This window comes from Onychostruthus taczanowskii, unplaced genomic scaffold, assembly GCF_017590055.1.
Source record: "Onychostruthus taczanowskii isolate IOZ18803 unplaced genomic scaffold, ASM1759005v1 scaffold20, whole genome shotgun sequence".
NCBI lineage: Eukaryota > Metazoa > Chordata > Aves > Passeriformes > Passeridae > Onychostruthus > Onychostruthus taczanowskii.
In genome coordinates this window covers 1,873,239-1,897,029 of record NW_024499240.1, presented here as the reverse complement: position 1 = coordinate 1,897,029, position 23,791 = coordinate 1,873,239, and the positions used below count along the sequence as shown (strand labels likewise).

At 38.2% G+C, this 23,791-nt stretch overlaps 1 protein-coding gene across 4 annotated transcripts in view; it reads left to right on the top strand.

Moving 5' to 3' along the window:
• Window positions 1-768: 768 nt before the first annotated feature.
• Window positions 769-23,791, top strand: part of FIGN (fidgetin, microtubule severing factor) — a 106,542-nt gene continuing 83,519 nt past the window's right edge. Inside the window, exons 1-2 of one of the 4 annotated variants that reach the window (XM_041403633.1) lie at window positions 1,818-2,040; window positions 2,814-2,983. In XM_041403633.1, coding sequence (XP_041259567.1) covers window positions 2,959-2,983 — 25 coding nt within the window. In that variant the 5' untranslated portion in view covers window positions 1,818-2,040; window positions 2,814-2,958. Of the gene's footprint in view, window positions 835-1,817; window positions 2,041-2,813; window positions 2,984-5,867; window positions 5,967-23,791 lie in introns of those variants that run through there. The other 3 variants (XM_041403635.1, XM_041403634.1, XM_041403636.1) reach the window with 3 other exon arrangements.

The window sequence follows — 23,791 nt, the reverse complement described above, 5'->3', positions numbered from 1 at the left end:
ACTCCTGTTGCTATAGCCATGTTGCAAGTTCTAAAAATAGCTCTCTACATCCCAAAATTCAGTTTAACTCTGTTTTCCTGTGTATGTTTTGTTACACCTCGGACCTATTGGGAAGCAAAAGCAGTATCTGCTCCAAACCAGCTCCTTGTTTCAGGACACTTTTGTTATTCCACTGGCAGTGCTCTCCTCATGTAGCAGTAACTAGAGTTATCCCCAGCTGTCCAAGTGAGCCAGGAACACCTTCCATATTCTTAATAAGCAAAAGTCTGTCTAGCCCTTTTGCACTTTTTGTTTCCAATCTTTAGGCACAGTTTTGTCACACTGGCTGGCTACAGCCTTCCAAAAGTGTGAAAGGTGCCCATTTTCACCAGCAGGTAAAAATCATTTTGGATTAACTAAATCACTGCACGGACAATATCAACCAGACAGGCCTTCCTGTTCTTTCTTTTCCTTCTCCATTACCCGGGTAGGATAGGACTGGCTGACAGCTTACAGCAGCTTCTGCTGGCAACTAGTTCAGAGTTTTATTTAGGCCTACTATATTACTGCAAAGGGAAACAAACGGGAAACGAGCCTATTCCCACTCCTCCAGATGCTAATCCCCTGGGACTGGTCTCCCCTGCCTCCTCGAGAGCCTTAACTGCCTCTACATCTTTCATTTTTACTAAGAAAATTTAATCATTCTCCTCTATATCCAGGACGGACAAACAACCCTCCGAAGCCATCCTTAACTCTACAGCAGGACAAGGAAGAGAGGAAGTGAAACCACTCCAGGACACTAAACCAAAGCCCAGGAACAGCATCCGGACAGCACGGCTTCTTCCCTGTTAGAAGGTAAAAATGCTCTGATAGTCCCATCAGATGCAAGCCCAGAAACGTGGATCTGTCTCGTGGGAAGCTCTCACTCCCCTTTCCACAGCTGCGGTGACAGGGAAGCGGGCGCGCAGACGTGTGCGGGGATGGAGCGGGGAGAGCAGGGTGCTGGGGAGCCCGGGCGCACGGCGTTCGGCCGCGCCGGGGAGCCCCGTGTGCGAGAGGCCGGGCCCGGTCCGTGCCTGCCGCCTGGCCACCATACGCCTTCCCTGCCAGCATGAGGCGGCTGAAAAGCCCGTCTAACAGCCCCCCCGGGGAATCCCTCTGATGCAAGGGGAGTCCCCGGCAGCTGTGGGCCGGGGTAGCTGAGCTGGCTCCCTGCCATCCCCCGCCGAGCCGGGCTGGGAAGTGCGGGGAGAGGGAGGTGTGGCTGCCGGGGCCCCTCAGCCATTGCCGGCTACCGGGATTGCCTCTCCGCGGCTGCTAGCAGCCGGGCTCCGGCGGGCAGCGGCCAGGGCTCCCCGGGAGCAGCGCGGGGCCGGGGTAGGGCTGCGCGGCCCGGCCGCCGCCGCTCGGGCCGGGCCGGCATTTCCACCCCGGCCATTTTCCTCGGGCGGGAGGCGGTGGCGACCAGCGAGCCCCGACGCCGCCCGCCCGGGGACGCGGCGCAGGAGTTGCCGGCCAGGGCAGCCGCGCAGGCCGCTGCCGGTCGAGCCGGGACGCCCCACCGGTCCCAGGCGGGGAGACGCGGGGCGGCCGCAGGGAAGCGGAGGCGGCCGCAGCCGGGGGGAACCTCCGTCGCCGGAGCCCGCCCGCCTGCCCCGCGGGCGCGGGGCCACGGGGAGAGGGAGCGGAGCCGCGGCGCGGACACCCCGCCAGCCCCCGCGGGAAGCGGCGGCCCCGGCGCGCAGGACCGCGGAGCGCCCCCGCCCCCCGCGCCGCTCCCCCTTTGAAAACTGATCTTTGGCTCTTCGCGTGAAAGTGATTTGAATTTGGCTCGGCGGCGCTCTGCGCAGGCGTCCAGCTGCTGGCATGCTGGCTCCTTGCAAAGCAGCTGTTTTGGGTTTGAAATTCCAACATGGCAGAGGCTGCAGTCAGTCTTCCCTTCAAAAACTTGGAATGATTTCAAATCATAGGCACCTTCATTTAACCCGAGCCCCCATTCATCAGCAAACACATCGGATCGATGCTACTCTAACCTATCGGGTTCTTGTACCAAATCTCCAGGTAAGAGGATATTTATTTTTTTCCCTCCCCCCCCAGTCTCCCTACCATCGTTTTAAATTTTATTAAATCTTAAAGATCTCCGACACAGCCGCGTATTAATTGCCTGTTCGTGTCCTAAATATTTTGCCTAATTTGCGGTCGTTTTCTGATACTAAGCACTCCGGTCTGCTTGCCTGATCGTAGTCTGGAAAGTACAGATATACAATCGCAGTGCATGGTTTTTCCTCCTTGATCATTGCCAACAATAGTAGGCAGATTAAGAGTTCGCGATTGCAAGCTCCCTCCCCACTTCCTCCTCCTCCTCTTAATTGGATTTATTTTTAAGTTGCTTTGAAAATAATAAACTGCAGGTAACGCGGGTCTGGACATTGAGGCAACTAAGTTCTGACCAAATAAGTGCAAATAAGAATCTCGCAGAACAAAAGTTAGGTTTAAATTGCTGTGTCTTGGCTGGTGGGGGGTGGGGGGGCACGAATATGTCAGAGGAGCTGTTGCAGTAAAATGTAAGCACATCATCTTGGAGGGGGTACAGCGTGGTGGGCGTATTGTTGGCTCAGGAGGGAGAGAAAGATGTATAATTTAATGGTATATACAATCCACTGATCCTATTACTATCCTCCCTGGAGCTCTTGTTAGTTTCAATGGGAGTGAGTGAAATTGACATGGACTTGCATTCCTGGTCATGTGCTTTTTTTCCCCCTTTCTTTCTTCTCTTGTGATCTGAGATCCCCTTTTTGTTGATGTTGCTTTCCCACTTAATTATATGCATGTAGGTTAAATGAATACCTGACGAAAGGGCCCACGTTTCAAGGCAGTGACATTTGATAGCTGAGAGGAAAAGTGGCTTTAATGAAAAGCAACCTTTGGAATTCCTGCTTGTGAAAAATCCAATTCAGCTTTTTGTGCTGCCAGCAAGAAATGATCAGTAGCACCAGTGTTTATGGTATGTCCGTTTTGGGATCTACTTCCTTTGCATCTAAATAGCAAAGACAAATTTAAATAGCATGATAACGCACCGAGGACTCTGCATGCAAATATTTTGTAATAAATACCTAATGTTTAATAGTATATTTTCTTGTGTATATATAAGCGTTTTTTTTCTCTTGCTATCATTTGTTTGTCGTTTCTGCTTTGATTATGGCATTAGTTTTGTCCATTGTATTGATCTCAGTTGTAAATCCTGAAGTTGCATGTTACTAGCAGTGCACTATACACACCACTGAACTCCAATGGTATGTAAATTAGTAAAACTCGGCGAGTGGAGAGGGCAAAAACGTGTAGCAATGAATATGTACACCTACACATCTATGTGCTCGTACATACGTGCCTAAAATGCATCTTTTCCTTTTGCAAACTAATATTTTTTTAGTAGTTATTTAAACTCCAGCTGCTTTTCCCTCTCTTACTTTCAGCGTAATCAGCTGCTAGAGATTCTGACTGATGTGGGTTGAGGGAATGTTTTGCATGTAAACAAACAAAATTACTGTTGTGGCCAAATGCCTAATACGATTTTATAAGGAGTATTTTATGCTCAGTTTACAAGTGTCTGGTTCACACTGCTCTGCTCTCGACGCTTAACAGAATGAAATAATCAGGTGCTTTAACTGGCATTATTTTAATGGTCACTCTCCAGATCCCCACGCTGCCCCTTCCTCCAAAAAAGTCAGATAAAATGGAGCATGGGGAATTTCAATAGAGCTCCTTGTGGTGAAGTAGATGCACCTCTAGGTATGCAGTTAAGGCTAAGGAAGTAACAACAAAAGTGACTATTAGTCTGTTTTGTGCAACCAAAAAGGGGGTATGTTCACTTTTAATTGTGTGTGATAGTATCAGATAAGGATGGAGAGAGACCCTAGGAGAGAGAGAGCGTGTGCATGTGTGTGCGTGCGTGTGTGTGTTTGGGATAAGGGGGAGGTCTGCCGTGTGTGGCTGATGATCTCTCGTAATAACATATCTGAATGCAAGAAAGAAATTGAGAGACAGTTGCACAATGTACACTCCTATTTTGGTGTTGTAGGTGACTGTATTGCTAAACATATCCCAGGTGATATATGATGGAAATGATCTGATTGCATTTTGCATTTAGAACTTGTTGACTTTGGAACGATCAATAAGGCAACTGTTTATTTTAGATGCACATAATTTGCTCTGAGAAATGTTTTAAGGAGAAGAGCAAGCAAGCGAGAGCGGAACATTTTTTTTTTTTTTTTTTTTTTTTTTTTTCCTAGAGCTGTTGGAGCAAATGTGATTGCCAGATGGGAGATTTCCCTCTGTGATGTTAAAGCTGTAATATATATTCAGAGCAGATTGGACTGCTGCTTGTGATGAGGAGGATATTACATTTATAAATTTTAAATCGGGAATCGGACAGTATGCTGAGAGCTGAAATTGGATGGTGTGGACGGTTTGGACTGTTAAATGCAATTCCCAGATAATAATAATAATTATAGTAGCAGTAATATATGTATGTATAATAAACATGATACTATTAGGCAGCTATATATATTCTATGGTGCTTAAGTATATATTTTCAATATGACTTCTCTCTTTCCTTGCTTCCCTTAAAATGTTTAAGGATTGAGGGTGATTGGGAGGGGGTGTTTAAGAGCCCACTGTTAGGAGAAATCAAATGTAATCAGGTTCCTGTTTGAGGAAAAGTTTTGCTAAAATTCTTTCTGCAAATTCATCCCTTTCTGAGTTTTTGTTTTGCCCATGCATGTGGCCTGACAGTGCTACAGTCCTGAAAGACTGGGAAATGGGAACTAGTCACACTCGAGCAGCTCTGCTGTTGCAAATTAAAAGTGTGTTGTGGTCAGGAAATGAAAGCTACAATGTCTCTTTTGAACAAGTCGTTTATCAAGAGAAACATCTATCAAGCAGTGACTTGTCACATTGATCCTCTAAAAGTTAGGTCCGAAGTGGAAGCTGCTTTGATGTTTTTGATGCCAAATTTATAAAATTGAGAAAGCTGGAGAGAGTAGGACTGATTTGCACTTAGAAATTGCTCTGTTCTGGGCGTGACAAAATCATCAAGTATCTCTGATAAAAGAGCTGGTAAACTAAGGAGGTATCGGATCTTCTACCTTGTTTTTATTTTCACATGGAAACTTTAGCTTTGCCACACAGGCAATTTCTTTTCAGGCTTCTAAAGATCCTCTCTGTATGACTCTCTGCAGTATTTCGTCGGGGATATTTTCTTGCTCAGGAATACATCTGTTGCTTCCAAATGGAACCTTTTTTTGTTGTCTTTCTGATGGTATTTATAGAGTTCTGCTTAAGAAGGCAGTTTTTTTCCTCCCCTCTCAGTCTTGTTTCTTCTTCTGTTTGTAATCTCAGTTTCCACTTCTCATCCCTGTGAAGCAAAGTTTCTTTTACTGCCAAAGTAATGTTTATAGCAAGTAAGATACATTTGAAGATATCTGTTAGCACAACTTAAAACATGTTAAGAGCACTGCTAAGTGTCTCCTCCCCTTCTGATTCTCTTTTTCTGTCCATTTTTAGCACATGAACCATGCTTTCATTCTCAACAGGAGCAGTGTATTTCAAATTGAATGTAAAGCTGAGATTTCAAGTAAAAAAAAGAGACCAAAACAAAGTCTAAAACTGATGTTTTATCTTTCTCTATTTTCAACTATCTAAATTGTTTAGCAACTTCACTAAAAAGTTTTTCATTTTATATAAAGTTTTTGTTTGAATTATAAAGGAATCCCTTTGAAGAAACAAGGGTTTGGCGTTTGGTTGTTGAGTTTCTGTTTTCTTTTCTGTGCTTTTTATTTTTTTGGCTAGGGTAGAGTGAAATCTTCCTTAAAGCAGGATGCTTTGACTTCTTTTCTTCAGTGTCGTAAATGAGACTAACACTGCTTATGAATACTTGATAGAGATCCATTTGAAAATAGGCAACAAACAGCAGCGTGGTGGGAGTTTTGGTGAGTGTTATAGTTGCTAATTAATCATGTTTGAAATGAAGGAATCATAGCATGGTAATAAAGGCTCATTGTTGTTTGATGTTTGTAACAGGATGTGACTCCTACGTGAATCTGGTGGGTTTGGAGGTTTTGTTGTTATTTCCTCCCGTCATATTAAGATACCTTCACTATTAGCTCGAATTGTTTCTATTTATTGCAACATTGTGAAAGTACAGGAATGTTTGCTTATTGTAGCATCATTTTGCAAATATTAAGATTGTACTGTTATTGATATTTTCATCATACAGTTCATGGGAAAAAATGACTAGTCTTATGTCATTAGCTGTTCTTTAAGCTTTTTTATAGTTAAGCATAGCCAAACATTTTTTGTGGTTTATTTTCTTGATATAAAAAGCCCTACTACTTTTATTTCTTATAATTGAAAAATGGCACTTGATGAACTTTTGTGCCCTACTTGCTTATGTGTATATAGTAAGGGATAGCAACTAAAAATATATCCCAGAATAGTTTGTATACTAGCCATTTAAAAATTGAACTGTAAAACAGTTGGATGGTGGTTTTGTTTTCATGGTTTTATTTATGTTATGGTTCTTATTAGATGTGTCATCTTTGGGCTTTATTTTTCACCTCTATTAATAACTGCTATATGCAATGGAGAGAGAATCTCTTTCAAAATACAAAGCTTTAGTTTCAAAATTTAATAAGGCTATTTTCTGCTGCATGAACAAGGTTTGGAATCTGCTGTTGTTTAGATGCTCAGTTTACTTTTAAAATATAATTCATAGAGGAGAATTATTCTGTATGTTTCCTGTCAATAAGTTTATTCAATGAATGAATACACGAGGCATTGAATATGATGACTGATCTTTCTGTAGTCCTAATCATCAATTAATAAGCTTATCTGCTTGTTAGGAGTGGATTTAATGGTATAAAATCAGCATGAGATCTGCCTATATGAAACACTTGTATGTTGTTTATGACAGACTGAGTTTTGATCTCGCATCCCCAGATCTAATAATAGAAATATTTGGCTCTTTGCCCTCAATCAATATATCCGTTAACAGAAAAAACTTCACACAATACTTTCATAAAGTGCTGGATGTATTGATACCGAGTTGATAAATTTAATTACTGGGGTTTTACATTGATTCATTGATCATATGATTGGAGGAAATTGTTCTGCAAACATTTCTGAAGTATTGAGGAATATCGTATGTCCATAAAGCTTGATTAATTGATAAATCAGCACATTTTTTTCACCTCAGTTATTGATAAGACATATAAATAACTGTAAAAATAATTTGGAATAAGCTAATTAGAAATTCTCATGTGTTACTAATAGAGCAGATGAGAAGCAGTACTGTGGAGGTGAAAAAAATGAAGTTTGAAATGGAATTGTGCCTATTGGGCCCAATCCTTAACTGGTGTAAAAAATATTTAGCTTTATAAAGATAAAATAATTTACAGTTCCTAGAATCTGAACCACAGTGGCTTGTTTGTTTGTTTGTTTTGGTGGCTTGTCTTTTTTTTTTGTCTTGTTTCTTCTCTTTTTTTTTTTTTTTTTTTTTTTTTTTTTTCTTTTTTTCCAGTACTGTTCTTTGACTCATTGGAAGCAGTTTTAAATTAGATATTATGGATGTATGAAATTTAAGATAAGCATCTGATCCGAAATGAATAGTATAGCTATAAAAGCAATTTGAAGAGTCGCAAATTCAGGATTGCCTATCCCTGATATTGTTGCAGAGTATTAAAATCTTGCTGCTAGAGATGCTATCCTCTAAGTGAAAACTTATCTTCCTTATGGGAAAGATGACTTCAGGGAACTCTCAGCTGGGAAAAGGCCCAGAGGTTTTTTTGTTTTGGTTTGTTTTTTTTGTTTTTTGTTGTTGTTGTTGTTGTTGCTGCTAAAATAATAATTTAAAAAATCCCATACATAGAATTAGTTACAGGGATATTTTCCAGGTGAAAAACCTTACGGGAGTACTTGGCTCCATTTCGGTGAGGTATGCGACCTTTTCACCCCATGTCAATGATATTTTTATAGAGTGTGTGAGAAATGCAAGTATAAAAAAAATTCCTTAAGATCATTCAATTTTTGTTTTTTCCCCAAAAAAACAAAAGAAAAAAACAAAAAGAAAAAAAAGAGAAATCTTTCAGTCAAAACAACATATAGATCTCCTTTAATGAGACTGATTAAACTGTATTCCTTTAAAGGATGGTAGCTAATAGAGAAAATCAGAGACAACCACTTGCTAGATGTTACTGTAGGTTCGACAAATACAGTCTTACCCTTCAAGGAGCAGAGAATCCTACACTGGAGGTGTAATAGAGGTCAAAGGAAACCTAAGTCTTTCAGACCTTTAATAATTGTACCTGTCATCCCCTCGACTGGCATGTTAAAGAGAATGCATATATATATATATATATATATATGCAATGTTTCTTGGAAGATAATTTGTATTTGCAGCAATCTACTAAGCACAAGTGGACTTCACTACTGTTGCTTCTAAATACCTGTTGGGGTTGGCCCCACTGTGAGAAGTGAGGGGAAAATGGAAAGAAAAATAGCTGGTCAGTCTTGGTTACCAGAATCTTGAGAAGCTGGGGGAGAGATCCGGCTTAGACAGGTCAGTTTGAGAATGGGATGAATACAAAAAAGTGTAATCTGCAGAAAGCACCACTGATTAAGGGCATACGGAGATGTCTGCAGTGATGAAAATGTGGAGTCTCTGCTTTCGTTTTGCCGAGCTCTGTTGCTGTGAGGTATCGGCACACACAGAATGTTAATAACAGTATTGTGTGTCTGTTCCGATAGTGCTTGGAACGGTACCTGTCAAACATATCATAACACTCAACTATCTCTTTAATCATATAAGCAACACTCCTTACTACAAAAGCTATTGTATTTATACAATAGAAAGAACAGCCATACATTATTTGAATAATGGACTAAAACTTTGTTCTTTAAACCATTTTTTTGCAGAGGGGAAAAAGTTTCATGTATCTTGGCTGTAATTAAAAATAATGCAGCTACAGCTGACTGTCATGCCACTGGCTAAATTTTTTTTTTTTTTCCATAATAGTCTATTAAGTATGTAGTCTGATATGCCATGAAATACTGAAATAGCAATTACCAGTCATTATTTAACTGTAACTGAGAAACTCTTTTCTCAGTTCTTTTATAGTGTAGCTACTGCTAGCATATTGATAGTTAAACTTCAAATACCCTGAAAGGTGTGTTGACAAAACGCTGAGATTATTTTGATATGATTACAAATTTTGGTGATGTGAAGTACGTTTTTGTTCCAGATTCCTTGAAATCATGTATTACCCCGACTTTCTGTTGCCCGTTTTTAACCCTTCTGTATTCTACTTTTAATCTGTTCTGTACTCTTTGTTAAAGCATGTGGCTCACCTTCTGTAGATGAATTGCTCAATGCGTGGAGATGTATGCCACAGTTTATTTTGTGTGATATTTTAGAATGTATTCATGTGTCACGCTGGTTATACATTGGTGATGACAATTTTTTTTGAGTAATGTGTATCTTATTTGCATTAATACTTTAGCAGTAAGAGCATACTGTGGTCAAACTTCATGAACTAGGACAGCGGTCTCACATCTAATTAAGCAGGATCTGAATGAATGATTTTCTGATACAGGTCACAATTGAAGTTTTTGTTTCTCTTCTTCAGTGTGATAAAATGCTTAAGGGACACATGAAGGCATGTTTGCATAACTCCTACTAATCTGAAGGGAATTTGTAAATGAATATTGAGAGGAGATGGGAGGCTGAACCTGATGGGTCACAGGGGTTTGTGGCAGGAATGTATCTTCATGTTTTCATTTAAGATGTTTTGGGGTTTTTTTTGCCTGATTTAGAATAACAGCAGCTTGCCTTTTAATATATTGGAAATAACATCTCTATTTTCGTCTGAGATGTTTTTTGCTTTTTGTCTCCTCCATTCTAGCATACAAGCAAGTCATTAATAAAAAAGCATTTATACAGTGAGCTTGAATTATCACTTAATAAAACTTACAACTGTAGTGTTGCAAAGGTATTCCTAGACAGTACAACTGATTTTGTGTGCTTGTCTGCTGGAGACATGGTGAGGGGAAGAGCCAAAAATTACTTTATATTGCTGAACAACAGCAGAGGGTAGATGGGAATGATAAAATGATATGCAGAAATTATTAATCCATGACAATAGTATCAATATTGACATTCAAAATATTATGAACTGATAGCCCAACTGTACAAACTGCTGTGATAGCTGTGCTTTTAGGTGAAAGTAGCTATTTATATGCCTTGTGGCTCAGTGTGGTCATGTTGAAAGTATGAACCTACTCATCACAGATTCTGAGAAAGTGCAGGTTAACATCCTCTGTGTTCTTTAGACCTATCTGATTACTTCAGCCTCCTGTGTTGACACAGAGAAAGAAACAGCTAGATTCTATGCTGGAAGAATAAGGTTTGCAAGCACCGACTGATATTAGGTATCCCATTGTGATACCTAAACCAAATTTTAAAAAATCAAGCATCCTTTTCAAGTTAAACTTGAGAAACAGAGAAAGGAACAGCAAAGATGTTTCTGAACACATTTGAAGAAGCACCATTTACTTTCAAAAGAGATCTTTCCTATCACTTGTGGATAGCTCCACCATGAAGAGCAATATCAAAAGATCTCAGAAAAGTAACTATTCTTTTATGTCTTTGGGAACTCAGATGCTTACAAGATTGTTTCTGAGAAAGAAAAGAATTGATCCTATTTTCAGTCCCTTGTTGTTGGCATTTGTGGATCACATGACTAGATACAGTATTGTAGAAATATACTCTTAGTATGTGGATACAATTCTGTTTTCCCTTGCAGCTCTAAAATAACAGTGCAATGTGGCCATATGAAAACTCAGTTTGGACAATGTTTTTATTAATTTGTTTTGCATTCTATAAAATTATTTTATTTAATATATATATGGAGTTTGCTGAAGATCTTTAAGTTTAATAGTTAGGTCATCTGCATTATTAGAGTAGAGAAATTAAAATTAAAACAGTCTGTTGTAAAAATATAGACTTAAAGTCACCTGTGCTAATTTGTGAACTGGTTATCTCCATTCAGTCAGAGAACTCTTTGGTTTAAACATCATCAAATTTGAACCATAAACATTCCATTATTTTTAGTATGGAAGAAAACCATAAATTTATTAGCTCTTCAACTAAATGAACACTTGATTTACAAAATTAAGTGGTTTTGTGTTTACTGATGTTAGGTCTTTATATCATAAGGCTTTATATTACCTTTATAACTATAGTGGTACTGTATTGAGCATACAATAAATAAGCAGATGTTTTATTTTAAAGATAATAATTTTTCATGTGTTCATAGAATTTCTGATAATTTTTTATTTCTTTCTCTGCCTTCAATAAAAGCAGTAATAAGTATATTTTGGAAACTGTTCATGCTGCAATTAACCTTTCTTAATCATTGATTTTCATTTTGTTCTTTAGCTTTCATTCATTGTATTTCATGCTCCTGTCCTGTGTAGGCATTCTTTGTACTACAACACTGATTTATTTTTCCACTTTTGGTTTAAAAAACTTTAGTGGTAACATGAACCGTGATGGGTAACTGTGGTCATCCCATCAAGCAATGTTATTCAGATTAATGTCAGTAAACCCTGCATAACAAGGGGTATGAAGCACTTGTCATTATTCAGCCCCTAGCATTTGTCAGTGTGGCAGTCGTATCAAAGGCACACCTTAATATGCAGAGAACATATTTGTTGAAACACATGGTTCAGTAAATGTCAGAAGCCTTTGTTTTTTAAAGTTAGATGTAGGTAAAATATATCTCTCTACGAGCTGTAGGTAAAATATATCTTGTGTGCTTATAGAGACTGTGAATAAACAGTGCCTTAATGCATGACATTTTTAAAGTTTTCACTAGTTAGAAATACTCAGTTATAATTGAGTTATGTTATCCATATAGTGCAGAATAACAAATTGACACTAGTATTTATTTGGAGTAATAATTTTCAGCATTAATTAAGGAAAGATATTTTGTTATTGAGTAATTAGCAAACACCATCCCACCCCCACTTCCCCAGGAAGTCATCTGCTTAGAAATTGTAGAATTCACTACTTTCATTCATGACAGGCAAGTCCTTTTTGGCTGAAGTGACTGTTCCTCTCTGTTTCAGAGCATTACGACAGCTGCAGTTTGAGCTTGAAGGGTCTGAGTGGCTGAGATAACATCACAAATAGTATTGCATCTCAGAAAGTGTAATTCAACTTTCCACTTTTGGGTACTTGGTTATCAGAAGCACTGAGTCCCTGCAATTTCTATTGACTTTGGAGTTGCAGGTATGCAACAAATTTCAGAAGCTAGGTGTTATAAGGAATTTCCCCAGAAAATGGTAGGCATTAGCTTTATTTGTACTTCTTAAATGTTCCAGTCTCCCTCTTGAGTTACTGATGCTGTATGATAGAAAAAACAGAGCTTTTGATTTTTATTGGTGGTTGTAAAAACACATTTTAAATTCATCAGGACAAAAATATATGCATTAATAAAGGTATAAGGAATGATTAATTTGTGATTTTGCTCAGAAGAAACTTTAACCCACTTGTTACCGTGTAGATATTCCAAGGAACAAAATGCAGAATAGATGATGCTGTTCTAATTGCAAAATCTTCCTTAGTTATCTTCTCCCTCCTCCTGATCCTTCTCCCTTCCCCCTCACGGCTTTTTTAAACAATTATGGGCATTGTGCTCTTTAATGGTGCATAGTTACTGTAAAGATAGATGTCCTCAAATAATGAGTTTCTAATAATAATCAGAGGCACTTAGATTAAACTGGTTTCATATAGAAATCTTACAGTATGAAAAGTACACCTAAAATCCTAAGATATATTTACAGGAGCTAAGCCTATTTACAGAAAACTAACCCAATTTTATATCTGTGCGTGTGTTCGGGGTGGGGGCAGTGGAGGTGTATTGACTGTGCCTACGTTTTTGTCCACCTGCTTTAAAGACTTACAGATGATTTTTTTTTTTTTTTAGTACAGATTTCTATTTTGCTTTCTGATAACAGAATATGTTTTAAAATCACAACATTCTAATTAGCTTCTGTGTTTACACAGGAAAACTTGCATCCCTTCAAATGACTTTTACCCGCATCCTTCTTTCGATCTGTTGCTTCCCCCACCTCCCATCGTCCTCCACTCCCTGTGAGGTTTATTACATTAGATTTTTTGCTTTCTTCCTTGTTCAGAAGTTCTGAAGGCAAATAAATGAAAGTGCTAAGTACAGTAACAGATAATTGTTACTTGAAAGAGTTGTTGCTACATTGGTTGGGAATAGTATCTTTCCTAACAGGTACTGACTCAGCAAGGCTGTACAATAAAAAGAGCAAAAAAGTTTAACTTATTGTTTAGAAATACATATGCCATTTAAATGGAAACAAACCCCCAAATCTCCCACATACCTTTTGGGGTTTGGAGAACAAAAGCTTACTTGTATGCTCCAAATTCCCCTGGGCCTTAATTTGCAATACCATTATTTAAGCCTGGCTGATACAAACCCATTGCAGAGAAATAGAATCTCTCCTTCCTGGCTTTTCAAAGCCATTCTGTGTCCTCTTCTCTCTGCCTACCCGCATCTCCCAGCACCCCCCTCTTCGTTCCCAGCCTCTTGGTCTTGTCCTGACACTGTGAAACTCTTCTGTATTTGAAATGTAGTCAACAGAATAATAGTAAACAGAATAATAGTGAGCTTCTAAAACACAGAAAACTGCCATTCTGCATAGTTTTGCTAACATCACTACCAACACATATGTAATTCTATCTTCTAAGAGGAAGTCTATAATCACTTTAATATCTGTTGTGTCCTTTACCAGGTGACCTGTAGTAGTTTATTGTAAAGATAAGCACCCCTGATATAGTAAGTTATTTCTTCTCTAAGTCAGATCTTATAGAAAATACTAACCATAAAGTGAGGAGAAACTTGTGCCCACTTAACATGCTCCTGGGGTGCCAGGCTCTCTGGATCTCGTCTCCTGGGTGCAGTACTGGCATTGTCAGATGTTCAGCTGGAAGCTATTCTGGAACAGAGCTGGTTTTGGGTGCAATCCCTAACAGCTGAGAGTAAATACAGGCATCACTGTAGCTTGATGCAGCGTTGAGCGCTACAGCTGTGTTTATTTTCCTGCTAATAAAATGGCAGCCTACTTTGTCATTAAGAGGCTTGTCTTTTGGAAATAGCAATTGAGGTGTAATACTGAGTGTTTGAGTTAGTGGAAGGAGCTCAGAAATAGATGAGCTGCGTTCCTGACTGTGGGTGGAAGGATGGTGAGTAATACGAGTCTTGGCATGGCATCTGCCAAAAGCGTTTTTCTCTCCCCCCCCCCACTACGCTGTTCTAGTTTTGAAAGGTGTAAGGTATTCTAATAAGCAAATGGGGGGGGGGGAAGCGAAAGGGAAAAAAAAACTTTCAAGCAAGTCATTATAGCACATCTCAATGACCGTGCCTCACACTTAATTTAATTAGAAGACAACTGCACTGGAAAACTGGTCATTTTAGTCATAGTTAACGACTGGTTCTCTCCTACCCCCACTCAGAACTGATTATATGCCACATTGTATAATGTAATTTCTACAAGAAAATTCAGTATAAATAGGTATTGTGTAGTTACAATAATGAAGTTTTCATGAAAGGTATTAACTTATCATTTAAATATGCTTTTAGAGGAGAAAATAAATATTTTCTTTCTGGTGTTTCTTTTTTACTATATCAAACAGAAAAAAAAAAACCTGGTATCAAATTGGGATATTTTCTAAATTTTTAAACAAAAAACTGACTGCATAGCTAAGAATATGTTCATTATGTGGTAAGAAGGCACTGAAGGAACTGAAACCTTGTGTGTGCATGTTTCTTATAGGGTGACTATTTTCAGAAGGGATTGCTGTTACATTGTAAAATAATTTACTAGTGTATGGTTTCTGAAATAGTGTGGGTAGTTCAATGCTGGATTTCATGCAAGAAAGTTTCCAAGTTAGCTGTAATAAGACGTACTTGCTGTCGGTAGTAAGATAATAAGGATAAAAAATAATGTATGATTTAAGGAAAAAAAATCTATCCATTTGCATTTGTCCACCAAATTCCACTTGTGATATGTTTGTTGGGCTGAGCTACTAAGTGCTCTGTGGACTGTGTTTCAACTAGTGTATGATTGACTAGGTATATTAGAGCTTTTTACTTACTGCCAATGCAGATTTGACCCTAGTTTTACCCTGAGATGTTTTTGCCTTTAAAAATATCCACACTTCATGAGTACTCTTGTGATAAAAAATTAATTGTTGTTATTTGTGGCTAGTATCTCTATGTTATACTAAGAGTAACTTACTGAATTGATGTTGAATAGATTTTATTTTCTTATGTTGATTCCAAAGTTCAACTATGGGAATTGCTGTATCATCTCAAAATTTTAAATCTGCATTTTATGCACTGTGCCAAAGCACCCATGAGCTTGTTAAGCGAAGACTTTTTCAATTATATCTTGTGTTTATGCATGTATTTATACTTGACAGAAATCCTTTAGAGGTTTGGTTTGCTGTATTAATGCTTACAGTGTATTAGAGCACATAAAATATGGTAGAGATGTCAATAAAACCATGCCGAATAGCAGTTTTCTGTGTTTTATAAACTTGCTATTTTTCTGTTTACTACATTTCAAATACAGGAGTTTCACAGTGGCAGGGTAAGACCAAGAGGCTGTACTTACAGATCTAGTGATGGTAGCTTCCACTGTATTTTAGCAGCTGCTGAACAGTTCCTTGGCCAGACATCCAGCCTCTAGAGGGCACAGCAGTAATCTCCTCTGCCAGACCCTCACCCACACAATCATCTGCAAAGTTTTAATGCTGGCACCTGCAAAGAGAATTCCACTTGTGTTGCATTAAAAAAAAAATAAATCTGTATTCCTCATTTTCCTGGAGTTTTTCTACAGTAAGTGATTTCCTTCTCTTTTTCCTTCTTTAATCTGGGAAATGTTTCTGTATTTGCTTTTATTTTTTTTTTCCCCTGGTGGTGATTTTTATTAAAGTAGACTCAAATCCATTATATTCCTGTCTTGCAGATATTTCTTCACGTGATACAAACATTTCTTTGGGTATACACTGCTCTTTGCTGTAGTAAAAACTACAGAAGCCAGTGCAAAGCATTTGAGACTTCTACACTTAGGTACTAAAATTCCTTATATACTAAAATCTGGATAATAAATAATCCAGGTGGGATTAAACCCAGTCAATTCTACTCCAGTCACATAGGTTCAATTGCTCAACCCTTTTCTTTTGTGAGGTGCCATATTACAGCTTTTTATTCTCCTACAGATTAATGTTACTGATGTTGATATTTATGTGAAGTCAAACTTCTCCAGTTCACTGTGATTCTCTGCTTTGGTATATCACTATTAGCAATCAGCTTTTCCATAATTCAAATTAATCTGATGGTCTGCCTTGAATTTTCCTTACATGTCCTCATGTGGAACAAAAAAAGTAAGTATTCCTGGATTTGACACCAGGAATAAAGACGTGCCCCAATCTGTAGTTTAGGTTTGTTCTAAGACTTTAGGAACAAATGCATATTGAAGAAAAATTCGTTGCAGCATGTCATTAACCATGTAGAAAACAACTTTTCTTAGTAGTGGTATAAGCTGGGCTATTTCTGCTTGAGAAATTGCATGAATACAGCATTTTAGTTACATATTTAATGATCAGCAATAAAGCTTTACGTCATTTTGGGTTTCTATGTTTCTGTGCAACATAAAAATGGAGAAAGGTTGTGGTCTTTTTTATTTTGTAGGTCACTTTGCATGCTCAGTTTCCATTTCCTAACCTTTTCTTCAAAAATAATTAAAATAAAAGTTGTTTGGTTTATGAAGTGTATAGTATCTGCTTTATGGGTGGTACTAGACCAGATTTTATTGGGAAGTTTGACAACATCCTGTAAACAGTTTGGAAAATTCAGGTAGTATGTTGCCATATTGAAGCAATCCCATTTCCAAAGTTTTTCATTGCTTTAAAATATGAAAGGGTTTTTTGTTAATCTGAGATTAATGACAGTTTATGGAGATGCAGGGGAAAAATTTCCAAGACAGAGTACAATCTGTGGAAGTCCTATGTCAAACTTTTATGTCTTCATCACCTGTGACCAACAGACAGTTAACTTATTGGAGAAATAACTGTGACACTGTTTTGTGATTCATCTAATCCACTTTTTCCCAGGGGGCTAAAACAGTCACTAGTGTGTCACTTCAGCCTTGTCACATACCCAGGTTTGCAAACTTGGTTCTTCATTCCATGCTGTGGGGTGGAGCTCTGCAATAAAACTGCCCAGCATACTGAAACCTCAACGGAAAAAGGAAGTGTGACACTTGGAGGGTGTCATGGTCAACTCCTTTACAAACCTGATCTCTGCAGGGCTAGATGTACTCTTAGAAGAAACCTGCATGGAAATAGGTTGGAAATAGGAAATAGGTTGGAAATATAGTCAGGGTGTCTGTTCAGTCTTAAATAACCAAGTTTTTTGATGACATAGTTGTTTACAGTCAGACACTGGCCCTGCTATTCTGCCTGAGAGGGAGCATTTTATTTTTTCTAACTGCTGATAGAGGATTGGTGTCATCCAAGTATATCCCTTACTTTTGTCCTCCAAACCCAAATATCCTTGGCCTTTCTCTTCTACCCTGTCAAATCCATGGCTTTTACAGCTTGTTCTAAAAGCCAAAACAGAATCAGGCTGTGCTGAAGTTAGTGGGGGGAAACAAGCAAGTCCTAGAGCCACAAATGTCCCCATAAGGAACACAGTGCCAGTGGGATGCCTGATGGAGAGGCTCTGCCCACATCACCTGTGGCATTGTGGTGGCAGGCAGAGCTAACTGAGTCTTGGATGGTTCAAAATAGCAGGAACAAACGAATATGATGTGAATGTATTGATAGAATTTGTAGGATTTAAAACAAAAAAAGAAAGTTTTATTGGGCAAATAATTCAAAGTCAATTTCCATGGGGAATATTAAAGCACCAAGGAAGTCCAATGTAAGCAAAATGATATGTCACTGACTTTGGTTGCTGGAAGTGTATGTGTCATGTCTTTTGTCTGAATTTAGAAAAATGATGTGAATTTTGTCCTTGTGTTGGAACATGGCACCCCTTAAACATAGGACGGGGGAAATAACAGCGAAGGATTTTTTTTTTTCACTCCTGAACAAATGAAAGCATGAGCAAAGCCACCTTGATTTTAAAATTCAGGCCCCAAATCTCTCTTTAAATCATTTTTAATAGACACTAAGTTATAAATCAGCCAAGCAATTACATGAACACAGAAGGAGTGGGGCCTAGCCTCAGCTTCAGCCCCAGATGTTTCTTGGCTACAATAATGGCCCAGCCCAGATATTTACAGCTTAATTTCTGGTCATGCACACTTGTCCATAAATGGTTCCTTTTCCATTTCCAGTTCAACAACTGGACAACTTATAGTAGAGCATGATTCAAATTTGAATCATGGCAAATTGTGGATAGAGACAATTTATCTTTGGAAAGTTTCAATTCCATTTCCAATATTTGAAATGTAACTCTTGAACAGAGAATGATAGATTGGCCCCCTTTCAAATGTTGTGTTCTTAATTTTTTTTTTGTCTATTATTTTGTATAAAATCTGGTTTTATCCATTCCTGATTGTAATTTTTTTAAAATTTTTTTTGTTTAGTTTTGCTGTGGTTCTGAGCAGCGACTTTTCCCCCCCCTCCTTTTAATGCTATGCCATCTAGCATGACTTGCATTGCAAGCTGGTGCATCTAACCTTGCTGCTCTCTCCATTCCTGTCCTGCTTACTTCTCCTCCCAAACAGCCCAATGCTTGAAACTAAACAAATTGAAAATAATGATTGGTAACCATCTGCTGTGCTGAAATTCCACGTACAGCAGTTAACTTCATTTTACAAAACAACTTCAATCTAGTGAATTACAGTGCAGTTCTTGGTGGCAGCAGATAGCAACAAGCAGTTTCGAGTTCCTCCAGACAAAGCAGTTAACGTAGGGAGCATTATGCAGAGTCATTTGGTGGAATTGGGATGGGGTGGGGGGGATACTTGTGCCATCAGACAGTTCATTTGTGCATTTGAAACTAGAGAGAGTCTGACCACAGCCTAATTGTTTCATCTGATTAAAAAAGAGGCTGGTCCATAAAACTGTGCTGACAGGTGATCATGCAAATGTGTACCCTTTAGTTTGGTTTTCTGTTTCAGCAGCTAAGTGCAATACTATGAGGAATGTGTTTGGCTTTCAGTCATTTCCATGTGACTTTTGGAGTGCCCAATGAAAACCTCAACCAAAAATTAGATTGTGTAGCTGGTCAAAGTATATTGAAGAAAAATAATTAGTCATAGGTTTTCTATTGGAGAAACTTTTATAGATACAGAACTGCAACAAGAAGCACTCTAAAAAGTGATCGACTGCCAATTAGCAAACATTAAAATAACTACAGACTATGATGTACTATTAAAATAGGTACCATTATTATCTGTGTTTTTAATTCAATTTCAATTATTTGAATTTAGGTTTTGATTGTGCGTAAAGAAAGTTGCTTAAAATGGGCAGTATATTGAGTTCAAAGGACCCATACAGTTCATAAATTCTCTGGTGTCTACTGGATTTTTCATCAGGGAGACTTCCAATAAAAATGATCTATTTTAGAAATAATATTGTTTAGTAGGTTGAAATGTGGTGTAATAAAATTAGACCTTCAGTCTTCTAAAGTTACTACTTAGATGGCACCCTTGGGATGGTAAAATGGCTGTATAAGCAGATGAATCAGACAGTTTCACTGATGGATACATTTGTCAGTCTCCGTTACAGATATAATATATTCTTATATCTGTAATCCTGACACTGTTACATCCAAATGAAATCAACATGAGGTTGTCATCTTTAAGCAAATATGTTAAGTGTTGTCTTTTGTGCTTTGGATTTGAAAGAAAGGGGCCCAAGGGAGCCAGCATCATGCAAATGGAACAAATCCCATTTCTTCTGAGCTGTGCTGTTTCCCCCTTCATGGCAGCTGGCTGTGTTATCTTTGTGTGTTTCTCTGAGTGCTGACAATTCTTTCAGTGATCTAAGTTAGGGCACATTAGAAAGTGGAAGCAGCTGTCTGTCGTTATACTGAGAGACGTGTTTGCTCTACTGCAAAGATGAAGGACCATGAATCCTTGACACACTCTCTCCCCCCTCCCCCTTTACTTTCCAACATGATCAACATTCAGACGCACAGATTGTCTGCTTGGACAGTTTTTTGTTCTGACTGACAGCATCTGGCATAGACAAATTTAAAAATACATAGCATGCCATGCTTGGAATTGGAACATCCCTTCTTTATTAATCTTCTCATTTAAACCATTCATTTACATTTCAAGAAAGGTTACAGCTTGATGTGGTTGAAACATTTATTTTAAATGAATAACCACCTAATGAAATACCTCGAATGAGCACCAAACAGTCAGTGTTTATTAAAAATTACACCTGATTAGTATGGCCTTGGAACTGTAGTGAAGATATAACACTTCCCCATTGTCTCAATCCATAATAAAGAAAAAAAAGAAAAAAAATGTATAAGGGTAATTTTTTTTTTTTTTTTTTTTTAAACCACGGAGCTAAATGAGAGTAGTGTTTTCACTTGCAACCCCCCATCATTTTCAAGAGTACTGTGTTATAAAGCAGTAGCCTTTAAAATGCTGTTTCTCTAATTAAATCTGGTTTTGCTGGAACAATACATTTAAAGGAAATGCCTAAATAGAGCATTGTTTTGTTTTATTCTGCTAACACATTTATGATTTGAGAGACAAGATGCTTTATGATTTGATGTAATCTGAAATCCTATATATATTTTTTTCTACTGGGAAGTATTCACATATTTGTATACAGTACTTTACTAGTAAAATAGAACTGAAATGGTGGACCACCCACTAAAATGTTTATGCACGTGCACATGCACATATGCACACGTACATTCCGTGCACTCTCATCTTCATGATCCAGGTTAGCAATGCAGACATGCTTGTCTAGCATTTATGTAAAAATAATATGAAAATTGGCTATACCACTCAGAATATGGACTTGAGTCCATGAAAGGAGGGGGAAAAACCTCTTCTTGTACCAGGCATTTTAGATGCTTTATTGGATTGCAGCTTTAACTATTTGCTGTACATTAAAAAAAAAAAATCTTCCAGAAGGAGTTGTGGGGGGTGAGGAGGAAAACCAGTATTATAATAAAATAGAGGACTGTTCAAGTGCTTGGCAGTAAATATGTAAAACAAGTATCCTGGCTTATTTGGAAAGGAAAGAGAAGCTGTAGCAGACAGGCTCAATTAACAATTGTAAGCAGGAGAGGACTTGTATTCCTTCGGTAAATGTAGGAGAGGTCATTTGCTTTAGGATAAAATCTGACAAATTTCAGATATAGACATAAAGGCTGGAATAAATATGACAAAAGATTTTCAGTTGCACATCAAGCATTTTGTATTTGCAGTGGCCATTTACATTTTTTCTCAGTGAATAGATTTCTTTTTTATTAATGTTTTCCTGAATAATATGTTCTTAAATTAATTGACTGTGAAACAAGCATTTTGGGACAATAGGAATTTTAATACAAGCTCAAAATATAATTTTGCTTTTTAAAAAATTCTTTTAGTAATGCCTAATCTATTTTTCTTTTTCTGAAGGAAGCGCTAAGATGATAAGTTTTCAGCACAGCTTTTACTATGCTAGTTATGTGTAGTCTGAGAAGTGAAATCAAATTCTATTTTAAATGAAATCACAGTTTTTCTCCCACAAACTGTTCCATTTATGTGATAAATTTCTATTATTTATTTATTTATTTAATCACTAGTTATAAAGGCTTGTACAGATATGCATCTGTAAGCAAACTGGGAATAGGTTAGAGAACACAATTCCCTGGTGTAAAAAGCAAGGTTTAGCAGTAATGCTTTTAATCTGGACTTGTAGAGGATTCGGGAGCATCCATAGATCTGCTTCAGTAATTACCATACCCCAAGTGGCACTGGAAGAGACATTTGCCTAAAAACTTGATGTCTTCATTACACTGTTTACATTTTAATTAGAAACATGAAAATTAGTGATTCATATGGACAACTATAGTTTAAGTGGGTTTGCTCACCATCCAATAAATCAGAGGGGAAAAAAAGGAGGGGGGTGGGAGAAAAAAAGGCAACCTTACAACCTGCATCTGCAAGCAGCAAACCCTCTCAAACCTTACAGTTGTAATAAACAGTTTACTAGGAATCATTCATGGGAATAATGTGTTGATATTAGAAGCTGGTTAAAATGTGGTTTGTATTTTATCAGAGAGGAAATTTTTATGTAAATTAGAGACTATTATTTTAAAAGTAATACTAATTGCACTCAGTGTTACATGTATGTGATTGGGGTGTGTGTAGGATACCCATACGTAGCTTCTGTGTGTACATAAATACGTACACTGTAGCTATATTAAGGAGAAGAATCGGTGTAGGAATATTTTGGCAGTGCTGAGCACTACGTATGCCTGCAGAGCAGCCAGTTTAGCCTGTTTCAGTATGTCTCCATAAATATATGTAGACATTAGTATAGCTGCACACAGAGATGCACACATACAAATACACGTGTGTGTGCGTGCACAGAGGCAGTAAGGAGATGTGGATAATTTGCCCCTGAATTTCGCATGTACCTGTCAGCACCAGCGGCCTAAAACCATTCCATCCAGGAGTGATGGGGAGAAGCAGCGGTGCCTGTCAGTGTCCCTGCCTGAGTCAGCAGCATGTCCACTGCCTGTGCCGGGCGACAGTCACTCATCCAGCCCTGCCCTCCCTGGGGGCCGCCGGCCTCCTCCGCACCAAGGAGAATGACCCCTGTGTCTGGCACGCTCAAGATCCCGAATCGCACCGCATCGGTGTGCGAGTTCAAATCCCTACTCCTGAAGGCAGAGCTGGGATTCCAGCTAATGACTCAGAGATACAGAGGGTCAATGCACTGGTGATCTGGAGTACTGAGCCATTGCACCAGCTTAGTTGTACTTTTTTTTTCCACCCCCCTCCTTCCATAACTTACTGTTTTACTCTCCACATTTCCGCCCCCATTCCCTTACGATAAAAGTGATGATACGCAAAATTGTGTTTCTTCTTTTAAGAATACTTAATGGGTTGTATTTCTTCAGATTTCAGTTTGATCCACTCGATTTAAAAAAAAAATGTTTTGTTTGGGGGGATATGGGAGTATTGTTTTCTACACTGTTAACTTTGTGTCACGTTAGTTCCATATAGGCTGTTTTGGACATTATGCAAATAATACATGGATAGTCAATTTTTTTGAATGGGAAAGCAAGCCTCAGTAGCAATAAGTAAAAACTTGATGGTTTAATATTAATGGGTTTTTTTCTTCAACCAAAAATAAGGACATTTCCTTCTCCGTTGCTTTTTTATTGGATTTATTTTTGTTGGAATCCTTAAAATTTGTAAGATAATATTTTCTTCTAATTGTCACTGCATTCTGCTATTTTCTTTAGATATATATAAATTTACATGTATATGTTTATGTTTTTTCCTGTGTACCTCAGATTTTTAGACATGGCATGATATACCTCAGAATAAGCATTTTGTAAAGATGTTTTGCATTTACCAGTATGAATTACATTTTTGTTCCTTGATCGTTCAAGTGGTGTTTTTGAGCCACAGAATAAGTAAACCCAGGTATGCCTTGTGGCTATTTTAATGCTTTATGTAAGCATTT